The sequence below is a fragment of the Phalacrocorax carbo genome, chromosome 3 (genome assembly GCF_963921805.1).
Source record: "Phalacrocorax carbo chromosome 3, bPhaCar2.1, whole genome shotgun sequence".
In the NCBI taxonomy this organism is placed as follows: Eukaryota; Metazoa; Chordata; class Aves; order Suliformes; family Phalacrocoracidae; genus Phalacrocorax; species Phalacrocorax carbo.
Window position 1 is genome coordinate 27,228,935 of NC_087515.1, and position 14,423 is coordinate 27,243,357.

The following is a 14,423-nucleotide window of genomic DNA, read 5'->3' on the forward strand; positions in this document are numbered from 1 at the left end:
CAGGCTGGGAGCCGGCGGACGGGCACTGCGGGGCGAGCAAATCCCCTTCCCCCCGCGCGCTCTCTTTTATTTCTCTTTTAATTCCCCCAAGTGAGGGTCGATGCGCACAGCTCGTTACCCGCGCTGATACCGGGGTAATAACTGTCAGGGGGTATGAGCGCTCCAGGAAAAGAAAAACGTAGGAAGAGGGAGGGATACAACCTCCGTTATCTCCCTGTTACTAATTCCCAGCCGGCTCGGACTCAGGGGACAAGGCGATCGCTTAACAAACCCTCCTCCTCTTCCTCCTCCTCCTCCTCCTCCTCCTCTCCCTCCACCACTCCTTCCTTCCTTCCTCTTCTCCGGCACATTTTCTCCCCCGCGCTCGCCCACGTTTCATTCCTCCTCTTCGGGAGGAATAAGCCGTGCAAACTCAAACTAAAAAGAAAAGAAAAAAAAAAAGAAAAAAGAAAAAGCAAAGGTGGGTGGGAGGCAGGCAGGCAGGAGGGGAATCAAAGGAAAAAATTAAGGAAGGGGAGGGAGGAAGAAAAGGACAGAAAGTGTCTGTGCCTGATCGCTGACCATCTGTGCAAAAGGTGATCGTTGTTAGGTACTCACATGGCTGGTGGCAGAGCAGCTCTTAGCAATTAATAAGTCTCTCAGCTTGAGATCTTCTTTCCCCCTCTTTGACGGTAGCGCTCTCTGCGTGTGTCTCTCTCTCACTCACACAGACACAAACCCGATCAGATGCTTCAGGACCGGCCACTTTGCGAGGGGAACAACACGGGAGGGTTTGTATTACTCCAGGTTCGTGTGTGTAGCCTATAAATAGCGAACTTTTTGATGGAATCAGCTAACAAATGAGAGGAGAAGGCGTAATTTTGCGCAGGGAGCCCCCCTTTCTCTTTGCAAGATTAAAACCCCCCAGGCAGCGGACAGAGCTAAAGTTGTGGGTGTGTAGAAAGGAATTTCACTTTATTGGGATTGTGCGCTAGATTTTTGTTTGTTTGTTTGTTTTGGGGCTTGTTTTTGTCGTGTCGGCCTCTTCCCCCCACCCCCCCCCCCCCCACCCCCCATACATTACATCCTCCCTCCCTCCCTGCCTTCCCAGCCCGGGGCAAGAACTGACCCGGATTAGCACCGACTTTAACTCCAAGCTGGAAATGCGGTGCGTTTGTGGTTTGGGTGGTTTTTTTTGTTCTCCTTTTTTTTTTGGGGGGTGGGGTGGGTGGGGTAAGGGGTGGGGGGTGGGATAGGGGGGCTCCACGCGATCTCGGGTGGAAGTGAATGAGGCGGGCAGGCAGGTTTTCCTGAACGTGCCCCACTTTCAAAGCAAGTGGGGAACCGAAGGACAACAGGCCGGCGTTACTGGGGGGGCGGGTGCGTTCCTTTGGTAGGGAGGAAACCTTTGCCTGGAGCTCTGGGTCAGCCACGGAGCAATGGATCCACTCGAGAGAAAGCCTCGAGGAACACTTGGCTGTGGGGCTCCCGCGCTCCGGCCGTGCGGCCCCACGGCGGCGGCCGCCCCAAGCCCCGCTCCCCGCCCGGCGCCCGCGGAGCCCCGGGCACGCGTGGGTGCCTGGGCACGCGCGGGCGTTGCAAGAGCCTCGTCCTTGAGCGCGCCCGGCCCGAGCACCGCCGGGGCAGGGAGAGCGGCGCTTTGCTTCTGGTTTTGTTGGGTTTTTTTTGGGGGGGGCAGCCGGGCCAAGTGCCCCCTCCCGCGGCGTCCGGCCCGGCCCTTCGCGGTGGGCACCACCGGAAGCGGCGGCGGGGCCGGTCCGACGGCTCGGCCGGGAGGGCCGCCCCCAGGACGGTCCCCGACGGGGGCCGGGGGGGAGCCACTGGCCCAGCCTGGCGCTCACCGGGCAGCCCCTGGGAAAGTGCCCCTCCGGCTTCTTGGGGCCGGGAGTCCCCCACGTCCTCCCCCGCCCCGGTTTTTGTTAACGGGCTGAGCGGTGTCGGGATTTTCGGCCTTCCCTCGTCCCGGCAGTTACCTCTCTCTGGAGGACAGGGATTTGCGGGAAGCTTAAGGCTGGGTCCCTGTCAGCAGAGGAACTGTCGCTGATCAGGGTCCTACCGCGGTGACTATGAAGAGGTTTTCTCCCCTGACAGGTACCTGACAGGGCTGGCCGGGGAGGAACTGCTGACCTGTCTAAAGAAATGTATCTCTGTCTCCCAGAATGGCAGGACAGATGGTGCCAGTTCGCGCCGTGGCGACTTTTCTCGCTGGCATGCACTGAGCGGAGTTGATGAGTTGTTTTACTGCAGGGAGGTAGCGATGCCCTCAGGCTCCCCGTGGCATGGGCTTTCCGTGAGATGTCGGCGCCTGTAAAGGCGGGAGTGCCGCGGCGAGGCGAGCCGAGAGGGCAGGGGGGCAGCGCCCGCTCCTGCCCCGTCCACGCATACGTGACCTGCCGGAAAAGCGCCGAGGAAAGCGGCTTCTAGCACCTTTCTACAGCCCGTTGCCTCGCTTGCCCCCGAGCTGGCCCTAAAGGTGGCCCCGCGCTCGCCCCCATTCCCCTCCGGGGAGGCGGCGGTCGCTGAGCCGCCCCACCCGGGACGCCGGCCGGGCAGCCCGGCCGGCCCACGGCCCGGCCCCGCGCGCGACACGCCGCCTTGTGCCCCTGTCGTGCAGACAGCGGCGCCGCGGGCAGCGTGGGCGCGCGTCGTGCACCCCCGGCAGCCCCTCGCGGGCTCCACGGCTCCCCTTCCTATAGCTCTGCCGGGGGCGGGTGGACACGAGCCCGCGGACATACAGCGGACATAGGTGCAGCCCGCCGGGTGCGCCCGCCGCCCCACTCGCGGTGAAGGCTCCCGCTCCCGGCAGGGAGCCACGCGAGCCCCGGCAGCCCCTCGCTGCCCCGCGCTCCGCCCGGCTCCCGGAGCCTCTCGGTGATTTTTTTCTTTTAGCCTGGCGCGCTGGTCTATCCATATACATTTCCAATCTCATGGCTCATAAACTATTAGCAAAGAGATTTCATTGTTCACCTTCTGTATCCTACAAAGGAGGAAAAAAAAAAAAAACCACAACCCCACGCTCCTGGTGACAACGAGAGCCGGGCTGGGTTTAAACCGCAGGGCTTCCCGCCGCCTCGGCGTGCGGGGCGGCCGCTCCGCGGGGGCCCGGCCCGGGGCTGGCGGCCGCGGGGGCTCCGCGCCCCTCCGCGGGGCTTGTGCGGCCGCCGCTGCGCTCCCGCCGCCGCCGCTTGCGGCCCCGGCGGGGGGCACCGAGGGGGTCAGCCTCGTAAGGAGGCAAAGCAACGCCGTGGTTTGTGCTTGACTGGAGGCGGAGAAAATATTCCGGAGAAAAGAATAAAATCTTGGAGATGAAAGGAGGGGGGACGGCGGCCTGCCGCGGCCCGTGTGTTGTGGCTTGGGTTTTTTTCCCCCCACTGGAATAAATAACATTAGGCGTTATTTGGTTGGCCACTGAGATCTGACAAATTGCGCCCCGGGGTGTGAAGTACAAGCTCCCCGGTGCCATGCGGCGGGGGGAAGCGCCTTGCGGCGAACCGGGGGTCGGAGCCCGGGGACGGCGCGGCGCGGCGCGACAGGGACCGGCCCGGGGAGGGGGGGGGGACGGACACGGGGGGTGGGGGTGTCAGCGGCTGCAAACGGCCGCTCCGGGGCCTGCAAAGAGCCGGTGTCAGGCTAGGCTGCAGGCAGGGGTAAACGCATGCCTCAGCAGGGCGACTAGAGAAACACCGGACCCGATCCAGGCAAAGTTACTGAGACAAACAGAAATGTTAATACGGTGACAGCTGAGTTAGTGCCTTTCCTTTTTCCTTTCATATTCTTTTTTTTTTTTTTTCCTTAAGAAATGTCATGCGAAAATGTTTAGACCACGAGGTAATTATAAAAACCAATATAGCGAATTTTAGAGAGACCCGCTTCGCAATTTTACACCGAGAAGCAAAATATTCCGGCGAAGTCTGGGGTCATCACCGACAATGGAGCGATGTTCTCGCCCTGTTTAATATACATGGTGTGGGAAATGAAGGGAAAACATAGCTAGCACCTGTAGTGCCAAAGGAAAAAAAAAATATCAAATTACTACATAATATTTTGGGGCTATTTTGCAGGACACTTCAAAAATAGACCTATATTTAATAATATCTCTAATGATTTCCTCTGCGCGGACTACTAGTTAATAGTAAGGAGGAAATGGGGTTTTCAGCTGAGCTTTTACACTCTAATATCTTTAAATTTTTTTTTAAAATAATTTCCTTATGTGTTAATCGCGCATCTGGGACTGCAAGCAACTCATCTGGACTAACTTTTAATTAACACGTTGACCTGCCGAAGAAGCAAACTCCCTTTAAAAATAAATAAATAAATACATGTACACCTTATACCTTTACATACATTGCCGGATCGGCGTGACCCTGGAAGCCCCAGGGCTCTCCTCCCCCCCCTTATTTTTAGGGGCAGGTGATCTCCGAAAGGGACGAGGAGATGCGCAAGTAGCGCTGGGTTTAAGCCCCCGCGCAAGATGCGCGGGCGGCGGCGACCGCGGGCGGGGGGGGGCGGATGGGGAGGTCGGGGGGTGGCCGGCGTCGCTCAGCATCGTGTGTGAGCAAATGGCCGTGGTAGCAAGGAGGAAGATTTGGGCTCTTTGGGAGGTGTGTTATAAACACCAGTGGGGGGTGAACACAGCTTCACGCGTGGGTGCTACAGCTCCAGAGCCTGTTCGGCGCCCCCCCCCACCCCCCCCCCCGCCAAGCACAAAGAGAGGTCAGCGGCCTGAAATATTAACTCCTTTTCTCTCTACTTTTGCCTCGCCAATGCTTTATATCTAGCTTTGGGGTTTTTTTTCCTCTCCTTTTAAAATTAATTTTATTTTTTTCAATAATTTCATTTTAATTTATACCAGTACAGACTTCAGGCAGTTTAGATGCCTGACTTGCCTCCCCTGCCCCCAGGGACTGGAGTATGTTACTGCCGAGTTATAGTTTAACTTGTCCGCAGGTAATAATTAAAGACCTTTCTAAATCTCTTCCCCCCACAGAAACACAGAGACTTTCTTTTGCAATAGATTATATTGATCACACACACAGGCACGCTCTCCTCAGAGCCGCCGCCGATCACATGCAGCAGGTAGAGCTGCCTGTGAGCTGCTCTCAATTCAGTGTGCTCCGCTCACGCTCCCCTGGACCTTCCTCCCCCCCCCCCCCCCCCCTTTTTTTAACTGAAAGGTTTCTTCAGGAATGCATTTCTATGAACGCTTCCAAATCCCCCCCTCAAGAGGAAGCTCCACATGCAAAAGGGGACTGACAGTCGCTCAGATGCACACATCCAGGCTTTGGCCATACCGCTGAATTTCATCCCATAGTCACATTGTGGGTGAGTTTAAAAATAAGACATATAGAGGGAACAAAGTCACTGCCATCAGTAGGGGAGTATCTCTGTTGATCGGGAAGACCTCCAACTTTTTCTAGTGGTGATGCTTTCCAAAGAAAACCTTCATCCTTGTCCTAACAGCTGTATGGAAAGTTTTAGGGGCTCTCAGTTGCTTGAGATCATAAATTAATCTTGCCAGAGAAGTGTGGCACACACCTGATATCAAGGGAGGGTCAGGAGCTGGCCAGTTCCAGCTGGTCCCGCATTTGATTTACTTCGGGCTGTTAAGTTGTACGCTGCAGTGTTTTGATAAGAAAAAAGGAGTCAGCAGTTTGATTTGGCAATTCTTTCTTTTTTTTTTTTTTCTCTGAAGAGGACCACAGTTTACACTAAGGAATTTGTTATTGCTGTTGGGGTGGCTTTTAGAAGAGGTTCTCTGTCTGCATGGGGCTAGCTCATCACTTACTGTTAACACTTAGCTGTGTTCCTTACTCTCCTAAGTGAGGCAGACAGTGGCATGAACTTTTTCTATGCGGCTTGTCCACCTCAGGCCTTTGGCGTCTCCACCTCGCACCTTTGCAGGGATTCACCCTGGCCAGGGTACTTGGAGCAACAGCAAAGGCAATGGCCATCACCCAGCTGGTCACACCAGTGAACTGCCCTGTCTGCGGCAGAGCCCTAGCACAGCTCTCCCCCTCACACTTCTCTTTTCCACAGGGCCTTGTCCCTGAGTTGCATCAGGCCCCTCAGAAATATGTGATATTTTTGTGGTTTGGGTTTTTTTTTTTTTTTTATATACTGTACAGATGTACTTCTACAAGCCGCAGGGCTGAGTGTGGGAGGCTGCTTGTTCTGATCGGAATTAAACTTTTATTTGCAGATCTCTCCTGCACCTTCTGTGCCCTCTCTCATAGCCCCCCAAAACTTTCAATCACAGAGAGTTAGAAAACACAAAAGGGATGTTACCTCTGATGTGAGGGCCTGTGTAGCATAATGAATACCAGCAATACTCCAGGCCAGAGGACCGTCGCACAGGTAACGCCTCTCAGAGGCAGCAGCAATGGGTACAAAAATGGGGGACTAAGAATCAGACCAGGATTTTTTTATTCTATCCCTTATTTTTCCCTCCTTTCCTCCTATTTTAGTTTCTCTTCCTCTAAAATAGGAAAGTAATAGCCACTGACCCTCTTGCCTTTCCATGAGGCAGTCGACATCTGAAAAAAATCAGAAATCCTCAGAGGACATAATCTGTGACCATATTCTAAGGTGGATGTGCTGCCATTCGTTGTGTTGGGGTTGGCAAACATTTCTAAGCAGAGACCATATTTTCTGTTGCATGTAGCTTTAGAAAAAACATCATCACTTAGGCTGAAAACCGATATGCTGACTGTCTGTACCAGGCAGATTATTTTGAAAATACCTGCCAAAACAATTTGTCCATTTCCAAGAACAAGGTTATGGAAAAATAAACAGTTTTGCTCATACTAAAAAAATGGAAACTTTTTCCTTTGAAATGCTCTGCTGCCCTCAGGCTTTGAAGCACAGACTCAAAATGTGACTTTTTTTAAAATTATTTAAAATATGCCTTTCCCTCCCTGTCTGAAAATTTATCTAAATGTGGCTAACTTGTAAATATTAGAAATTTTGTGATGAACACACTCTCAGAAATGATTTCTTTTATTCTAGCAGGAAAAAGGAATCGCTAAAGATTGGCCCTCGCTGCAAAGAGAAGCTTAAGGATACAGTGGTGAGGCTAGATTTCCCCTTTAATCCCCACCTCCAAATTTTCCCTGTGAGCCCAAGCTTTGGCGCAGGATCTGAGAGGTAGGAATCCTATCTCTTCTAAGCTCTGAACGGTTTGAAGGTTGTGTCAAGAAGAATGAGGTCTCTGCACGAATATGATGGGGAGAAAAAAACATCCAGCCTGTGACAGAGAAGGCGATAGAAGCAGCCAAGCAGTCCAGAGAGGAAAACTGGGACTGGTGTTTGGAGGCAGGAGACTGGGACTGATTAGGTAAGGAGACACAGAGGTTGTGCAGAGAAAGCCGACAGAAACCGTTCGGTTGAGGAGCCTGGAGGGGAGATAGGAGGGCAAGGATAGCAAAACGGACTAACGTCAGCCAAGAGCAAAGAAGCCTAATTGCAGAATGTCCAGAGTAGCTGGGCTGAATTTCATTTGAAACATGGTAGAGATTTTCAAAGTCAAAGTGTTTTATTTCAGTATTTTAAACCGATGCAGTTTGGCTGTATCATCATTGTTTTTTATTTGGAATAGAATCTGTTTTCTAATGCTAAAAAAGACTTTAATGACCTTCAAAAGAGAAGTATTTCAGAGCTGATCCAAAACATTTTTTTTTTTTGGTGTGTCGCCACCACAATAAGGAAATGTGTTCTATGGTCAACACTAGCTGCAACATCAGGCACTGGGATGTTAAGGAAATGACTAACCTGAGGGTTTCAGAGCACCTTGATGCAGCCTCCATACATTATGATACACAACCACGCAGCGCTTATTCCACAAATTTCCTGAAGCAGAAATGAAGCCCTGCAAGGTACACTTCCTCTGGGGACAGATCAGAACTTTGTCGGTTTTATTCACTAGATTCCTCTCTAATTTGTCACAGAATTGGGTATGGTTCATGTACGAGGTAGCTAATCACAAGAAGAGAAAGCAGGGCTTTGTGGCAAGGCAATAGATGAATTTTGCCTGCTGAGTTTGCTTCCATTCCCCTTTAACCCCAAAGCTTCTACAGTGTGGGGGAAGTTGCCTCAAGAGGCAATGATTCACTGACATTTTCGTATTATGAGGGCCCTTCTTGAAATTTTGGGGTCTGGTAGGCTGAAGTGAATCACTCACTGCCTCAGACAAAATCCATGGGACTGTGCATTGACTGCACCAAGTGATGCTGAGTGCAAAGAAGATTGAAAATATCAAGTAGTCAGTATCTCTAATTGGATACTCCAAATCAGCAGGCATTTTTTACTTTAATCTCATTTGTTTGGAATACAGATTTATTAAAAAGGGTAGAACGATCTCATTGCTTCAGTTTCAGGTTAGAAAAGACATTTTCTAAGCACGCAGATACTATTGCACGGTGGGGAGAGGAACAGAGAAAACCAACAGTGTTGGGTTCACATTAGGATTTAAGTTGTGTGCCCCAAATAAAACCTACAGAGTCCCACACAGGTAAGCTTGGCAGTGGAAACTAACTCCTGAAGAAAGCTTTGCCCACGTACTACTCAGAATGCCAAAGGGGTGCTTGTGGAGGAGATCAAGCACCAAAGTCCCACCGCCCTGTCAAATTGCATTCATACACCATTGTGCTGAGAACAGATGAAACAAAAGCTTTGTAAAGTTACTCTTGAAAAGGGGGGAATGAGAGGAAGAAAAAAGCAGCGGGACAAGCCCAGGGTATCAGAGGACATGGAAGTATGGTGCTGCCCCAGAAAAGACCAAAGCGCATGTCTCTGCCTGTGAAAGCATTGGTATCTGGGACACTTCCATTTCAGGCATACACCACAGCAACTTGCCTTTGGTTACTGCACAGTCTCTTTCCCCTTGGCTTTTTCAAGTCCTCCCTGTTGCTTCAGTCAGAGCTCACATTTTTCTATTATGTGATCTGAAATTTGAGGAATACAGTTTTCCTGGAAAATTCTTGGTCATCTCAAAGTACGTGATGGTGTAATTAAAGGCTGTATGATAAAGCATCTGCACAAGGAATTGGTACTGAGTGGTGTGATGAGTTTCCATTCTCTCGCTTCCTACTGCTCCTACTGGCTTTAAATGTTTATAGAGTCTGTAATGCTCGTTTAATTTGACTGTGTTGTGTGTCTGCGTATGTCTAAAATATTATATGGCTATGCAAGATTTATCCCGTACCTAATTTACCGCTGTTCTTTTTAATTTCCATTGAAATACAGGTTTTTGCATTGGTTCTTTGATTTTTCTTTCCTTATCAATTCTGATTCCTTGATTTTTCATTTTATTCAGCCCCACTGCAAGTTTAGGTGTATTTAGTGGTATCTCACTTACTTTAACAAATGTTTTTTATTTTTAGGGATTTGAGTGCTTATGAGAGGTTGATAGCTTTTAGGCAGTATTTCAGCTCATCTGCTCATCAGGTACAACACAGGTAACACCTCTGTCCTACCGAAGTCAAGCATAAAAGCAAAAGAGTGACTGAACTAGAGAGTCCAAGTACCCTCTGACGTTTTTTCTCAATTAGCACGTAATTAATTGCTTATTTATTTGGTAACACTGGCACCTACCTGTTGGGAACTGGACTAAAATCTTCAAATTATTTCAGGTGGGTGGATTTAACATTAACAACCCAGATTGCTCTACATGGGGCTGGATTTGAACAAATGACAGGAAAAAGAAGACTCTTAAACATTTAAAATTCTGTTTTCTGTGTCACAACACAGAGAAGCTCCAGAATCGCTGTCCCTTTCAGTTTTAGAGGTAGGAAGTGCCATCACCAGGCATGTGGTCCTGACCTCAGTTGGAGAATCCTTGGCCTGGAGTCAAGCAGTGGCTTCACTCACTGAAACATCCAAATTAACTGTCTGCTTAGCCAGGGATTAAAATTCATCCACTGATCCAAGACGGTAAGTGAGACAATAATTTGCTACTCCCACTTTGCTTCACAGCAGATCCTCATCCAGAACAAACCTGCAGTTCAACATCAGTTTTTATGCCCAGAAACAACCATGGTGGCATTGTAAAATTCTACCTGTAATAACTTGAATAAATGGGATAAATAAATGCAAATGTAAAAAGAGAAAATGGATCCAGTTTTTAGTAACACAGAGACTGTATGGCAGCAGAGTATAAAGATAGCTTCAGGAGTCCTGATGCAATCAGCGCTAACCATTACTTTGAGTAGTAACTCGTAACAAATAAAGTGCCATTTCCGCTGACAAGGACCACTTCAGCGTCGCTTTTGCCACCACAGCCTAACTCTCTGCTTCTCTAACAAACCACAAGCTTGATTGAAACGTTATGGAGTAAATTGCTTAATGCTGTCTGGAGACCTCAAATATGTGAAGTACCCAGTGCATAAAAAAGACAGCTTATTTCAAAACCAAGCATAACAAAACTGACCTGCTAGAGAACAGAGCCTCTGTCTTTTTCCCATTGGTGTTAGATGCTGTGCTTATATTTAGTAATAAAGCAACGTATGCTTCCAAGTCCATAATTTTTCTACCAATATACAAGACAGAACAAGTAATATAATCTCAATTATGCAATGCAAGGGTGGCCATCTGGCTCCTTAGGAACTGATTTTGACCCAGATAACAGCAAATGTTTTAGTATCAGAGACAAAAGTTTTAGCTGGGACATCTACATCTCCATTGAGCAACATTAATAAGACCAAAGCAAACAATTTCAGGCTGTAGTACAAAAGTCATGTTGATGGAAAACAGTATATTCACTGCTGCGCTTATATACCCTACATTGTCTTTGCAGAGCTAGATTGTTCTCACCATGGCCAACAATAATAGAATAGGAAAATAAAAAAGCTTTTCTCAATGTATCTGACCAAGTCAAAGATCTAGTATTCATGTCAATACAGCTTTACTATTGCTTGTGATGATAATCCTGTATCATCCCACCCCTGAGGTGACTATATCTCAATCATGAATGAATAGATCACTATATAAAAGTATGTACCTACTTTGATGTACAGTAATCTGACTGTATCTCTGTGTATCTTGGAAGGCTCCAAAACAACAGTAGGGGTCACAGTAAGTCATTTGAGTATAAGCTTAACGCTCATTGCGATAGCACTGCAGTATTTCATAGGTACATGTTCAAAGGCAAAGGTTCTATTCATAAATACACTGATGTTATAACTGACTTGGATGGTCCTAGCATAAATTTAGAGAGGGGAGTAAAATAAAAGTTTATTATTATTTTCTGGGTGTGAGGATGCCTCTTCCTGCTAACAGTGTCTGGTCCATCTTGGTCACAGTTGTCACTCAAAAACTCCCCACTCACTCACCCGTATCACTAATAGATAGAAGGTGAAAGGCAAAGTTGTCGGAGGAAGTGAATTTAAGATGATGAAGACATTTTGGACCTGCTGTGCAGCCTCTTTTTACTGTTTGGCAGTATGCTGTTGTGGTGGGAGAGCTGCACCTATTAAGCGGAAAGTGCAACGGGTTCTCTCTTCAGGAATAATTTTTCTCGCCTGCATATTTATACCTTCCCCACCCTTGATTTAGAAACTCTCATTTGTCTTGAAACAGATGGATATCAAACCCCACTCTTTCTTCAGATTAGGATCTATTCAAAATTGCCCAGGTGTATCAGTGCCATAGATAAAAAGAGATTCAGACCTTTCCTACTGTACTTGGCTCCTCCTGTGGAGATGTTATGACCTGCAAGCCCTGCCAGATGGTCAGGCTGCTAGGGCTGACTTCCCTAAGCTCCACTCTGTAGCTTCAGAGTTGTCTTCTCCTGAAGGCAACTTGGAGCAAGACTCTTATGTTAGATGACCCAACTTGTCTTCTGGGGCAATCCCTTTACTCACAGCTGCTGTGTACTTGCACATACTCCTGAGGCACTGACTGTACCATCTATTTAAAGAGGACATTTTTAAAATGGGAACAATTCAATTGCTGGACAAATGTTCTCTATGCTTCAGACATCACCATCCAAAACAAACCAAAGCTGACCCTGTGAGTGTTCTTTCACAAGACATGAGAATGTTTTCTCCTGCCCAAAGGAAAACTTTTCTTGTTGACCAGGAGATACCATGCTGGATTATGCTGTTGTTCCACCTACACCAGTGTGACACCTCTTGCACTAGCCAGAATCAGACATATCCATGAAAATGTTGGAACTAGACTGTAATCAAGTGGAAATGACCTCCTGGAGGACTTACTCTGTTTTCTAAGCGTCAAACAGTGACTCTTGCTTCAGTCGGAAGAAAAGCTGATCGACTTTTACTTACTGTTGGATCAGAACTGGTATATTAATATCAGAAGAGTGTTTATAGTGTCAACATTGATTTCAAAGAAGCCAAAACTTCCAAGACTGTGTGAGTGCAACGGCAAATTTCTCTTTCAGTTCATTTGTTCTTCCTTATTAAACAATAACTTTCTACAGCAGTCGTTTAGTAATCAACAACAAGGTGAATTTTACATTCACCTAAAACGAATGAATTTGAGAAAAATAAATGACGGAATTGTGTTAGCTTTAATGCAAAAGATTTTGTTTCTGAAGTCTCTATCATTATATTCTGCAAAGGAATTAAGAAGATGACATGATTAGCAGATAGGAAAAATACCTGTGGAAAAGCTAGTCACTATAACTGTTTGATCTATTCCATAGGTATAATGATCATAAGGAGCTTTCTGATCTTGCACTTAAAAGATTTACAACTTGCAGACATCTTGGGGAGTACCATTGATTTCACAGAATCTTGAATATTGACACAACAAACCAGTGCTAAAAATGCTAAAAGTTCTGCTTGTGGATAGCCCAGACATTTGATGCTGTTTGCTTTGGGCTCACAGTTAATTTTTAACATTGTGGGCACAAGCCAGTGACCCTGTGTTCTTGCTCAGGAATGTCTGACCATTCACCAGCTCCCAGTTTCTACTGAATGTCCACTATACTGGAATATTTTGGTGTTTAAAGATGCACCCTGTTCAAACTTTACTGTGGTGTTATTGACTTTTCATCAGATATCGAGCGCTGTGGAATATTGTTGCTTTGGAGTGAAGGTGCATTGAGCTCTGAGAAAAATTTGTGAAAACTAAGGATCACTCGGGGAGGAATTGAATGGCTTTTGGTTATAATTTCTTATTAGATTTAAGAAACTGCTTAATGAAATCAAGATGGAGCACTTTGAATGCAGTAAAATTATTACTTTAGGTTGTTGTTTAACAACAACAGAAATATGTAAGTAGAGCATTGTAGATATATTAAGACCTGTGCAACTAGTAATACAATTGAAAAGAGAGACATACTTATCCCGAGTTTAATTTATTTGTGGCTAGCAAGTTATAATTAACGCAAACCCTATTCACTGCATATTTACAACTTTATCATACAGGGACCATAAAGTGGAACTGTATTGGGTGATTTATTTTGTGGCTGGTTTTTTTTCTGCTTCTGTGTACACATCTAAATCATGAAGAGAAAATGAGAGCACTAGCAAAATCCAAATACTTTATTTAAAACAAAATGTGTAATTGTTCAGAAATAGACTATTGACTTTCACTGGGTTCAACAGCTCATGTACTGATTAGGCTTGAAGCTATAATTGTTCTTGTCACCCAAACTCTACTCAGTCAATATCTTTTTATCATATACATTTTTAATCACATATTAATAAACAAGAAGGTGTGCTTTATTGATGGCTGGATTAGTTTATTGACCAACTCAACAACTCTATATATGGTTTCTGAACACAGAAACAAGGTCAGTGTGTAAAGATGAGGAATAGTACATTCACCATCTTTAATATACTTCATTCTGGTAGTCTACTTCCTTTCTTAGAAGTGCTGCAATCCATATAGTTTCTCCAATTCTTTTAGAAATTATTTCATATTTGAAACTGTCTCACTGTTCAAGCACATTTTGGGTTGAGTTTCAGGAAATTTAGACTTCTATGAGCTCTTCTAATTTAATATAATTTTGTCTCCTTGACACCAAGCTGCATTAGTTTTTAAACCTTCAGAAGTTCAAGTTTTCAGATATTTGTAGATTCTTACCAAGTGTTCTTTAATTATATTTTGGAAAATATTTAGACTTTTCAGATTCTCCTAACAGCTAACTTTCTTCATCATTCTAATAAGTTCTTTTCATTTTTCTCTCTTTGAATTGTTATCATGAATATTCCTCTCGAGTAATTCAGGTTTGGAATTATGTCCCCTAAAACAACTGTATAAAATTAACAATAAAGACAATAACAGAACATGACAGTACCTGTGTGTATTCTTTCCTGTCAGACAAAACCTGTGCATAGGAACTCCCATTCCATCCCCCCCCCTTTTTTTTTTTTTTTAATTATTGCTTTTATTTTTCAAGGGGATGGAAAGTGGAATAGAAATAGGTCTTTTCATCGGCATCTCCATTTATACAAAATGCT

At 46.4% G+C, this 14,423-nt stretch overlaps 1 protein-coding gene and 1 long non-coding RNA gene across 7 annotated transcripts in view; one reads left to right on the top strand and one right to left on the bottom strand.

Moving 5' to 3' along the window:
* The window catches only part of ESRRG (estrogen related receptor gamma), a 404,109-nt gene extending 403,421 nt beyond the window's left edge, over positions 1-688 (bottom strand). For 2 of the 4 annotated variants that reach the window (XM_064446244.1, XM_064446246.1), the window contains exon 1: positions 598-674. In XM_064446244.1, the coding sequence (XP_064302314.1) occupies positions 598-599 (2 nt within the window). In that variant the 5' untranslated portion in view covers positions 600-674. Of the gene's footprint in view, positions 1-597 lie in introns of all 4 variants that reach the window. The other 2 variants (XM_064446250.1, XM_064446264.1) reach the window with 2 other exon arrangements.
* Positions 689-801: 113 nt separating this feature from the next.
* LOC135312480 (uncharacterized) lies at positions 802-13,685 on the top strand. Of its 3 annotated transcripts, XR_010372033.1 has the most exons (3): positions 802-1,147; positions 7,006-7,066; positions 7,184-13,685. It is a non-coding gene; the product is annotated as an uncharacterized LOC135312480 (long non-coding RNA). The 3 variants fall into 3 exon arrangements; XR_010372031.1 differs by having other exon boundaries at positions 7,006-13,685; XR_010372032.1 differs by lacking the exon at positions 802-1,147 and adding an exon at positions 4,471-5,322 and having other exon boundaries at positions 7,006-13,685.
* The last annotated feature ends 738 nt before the right edge of the window (positions 13,686-14,423 follow it).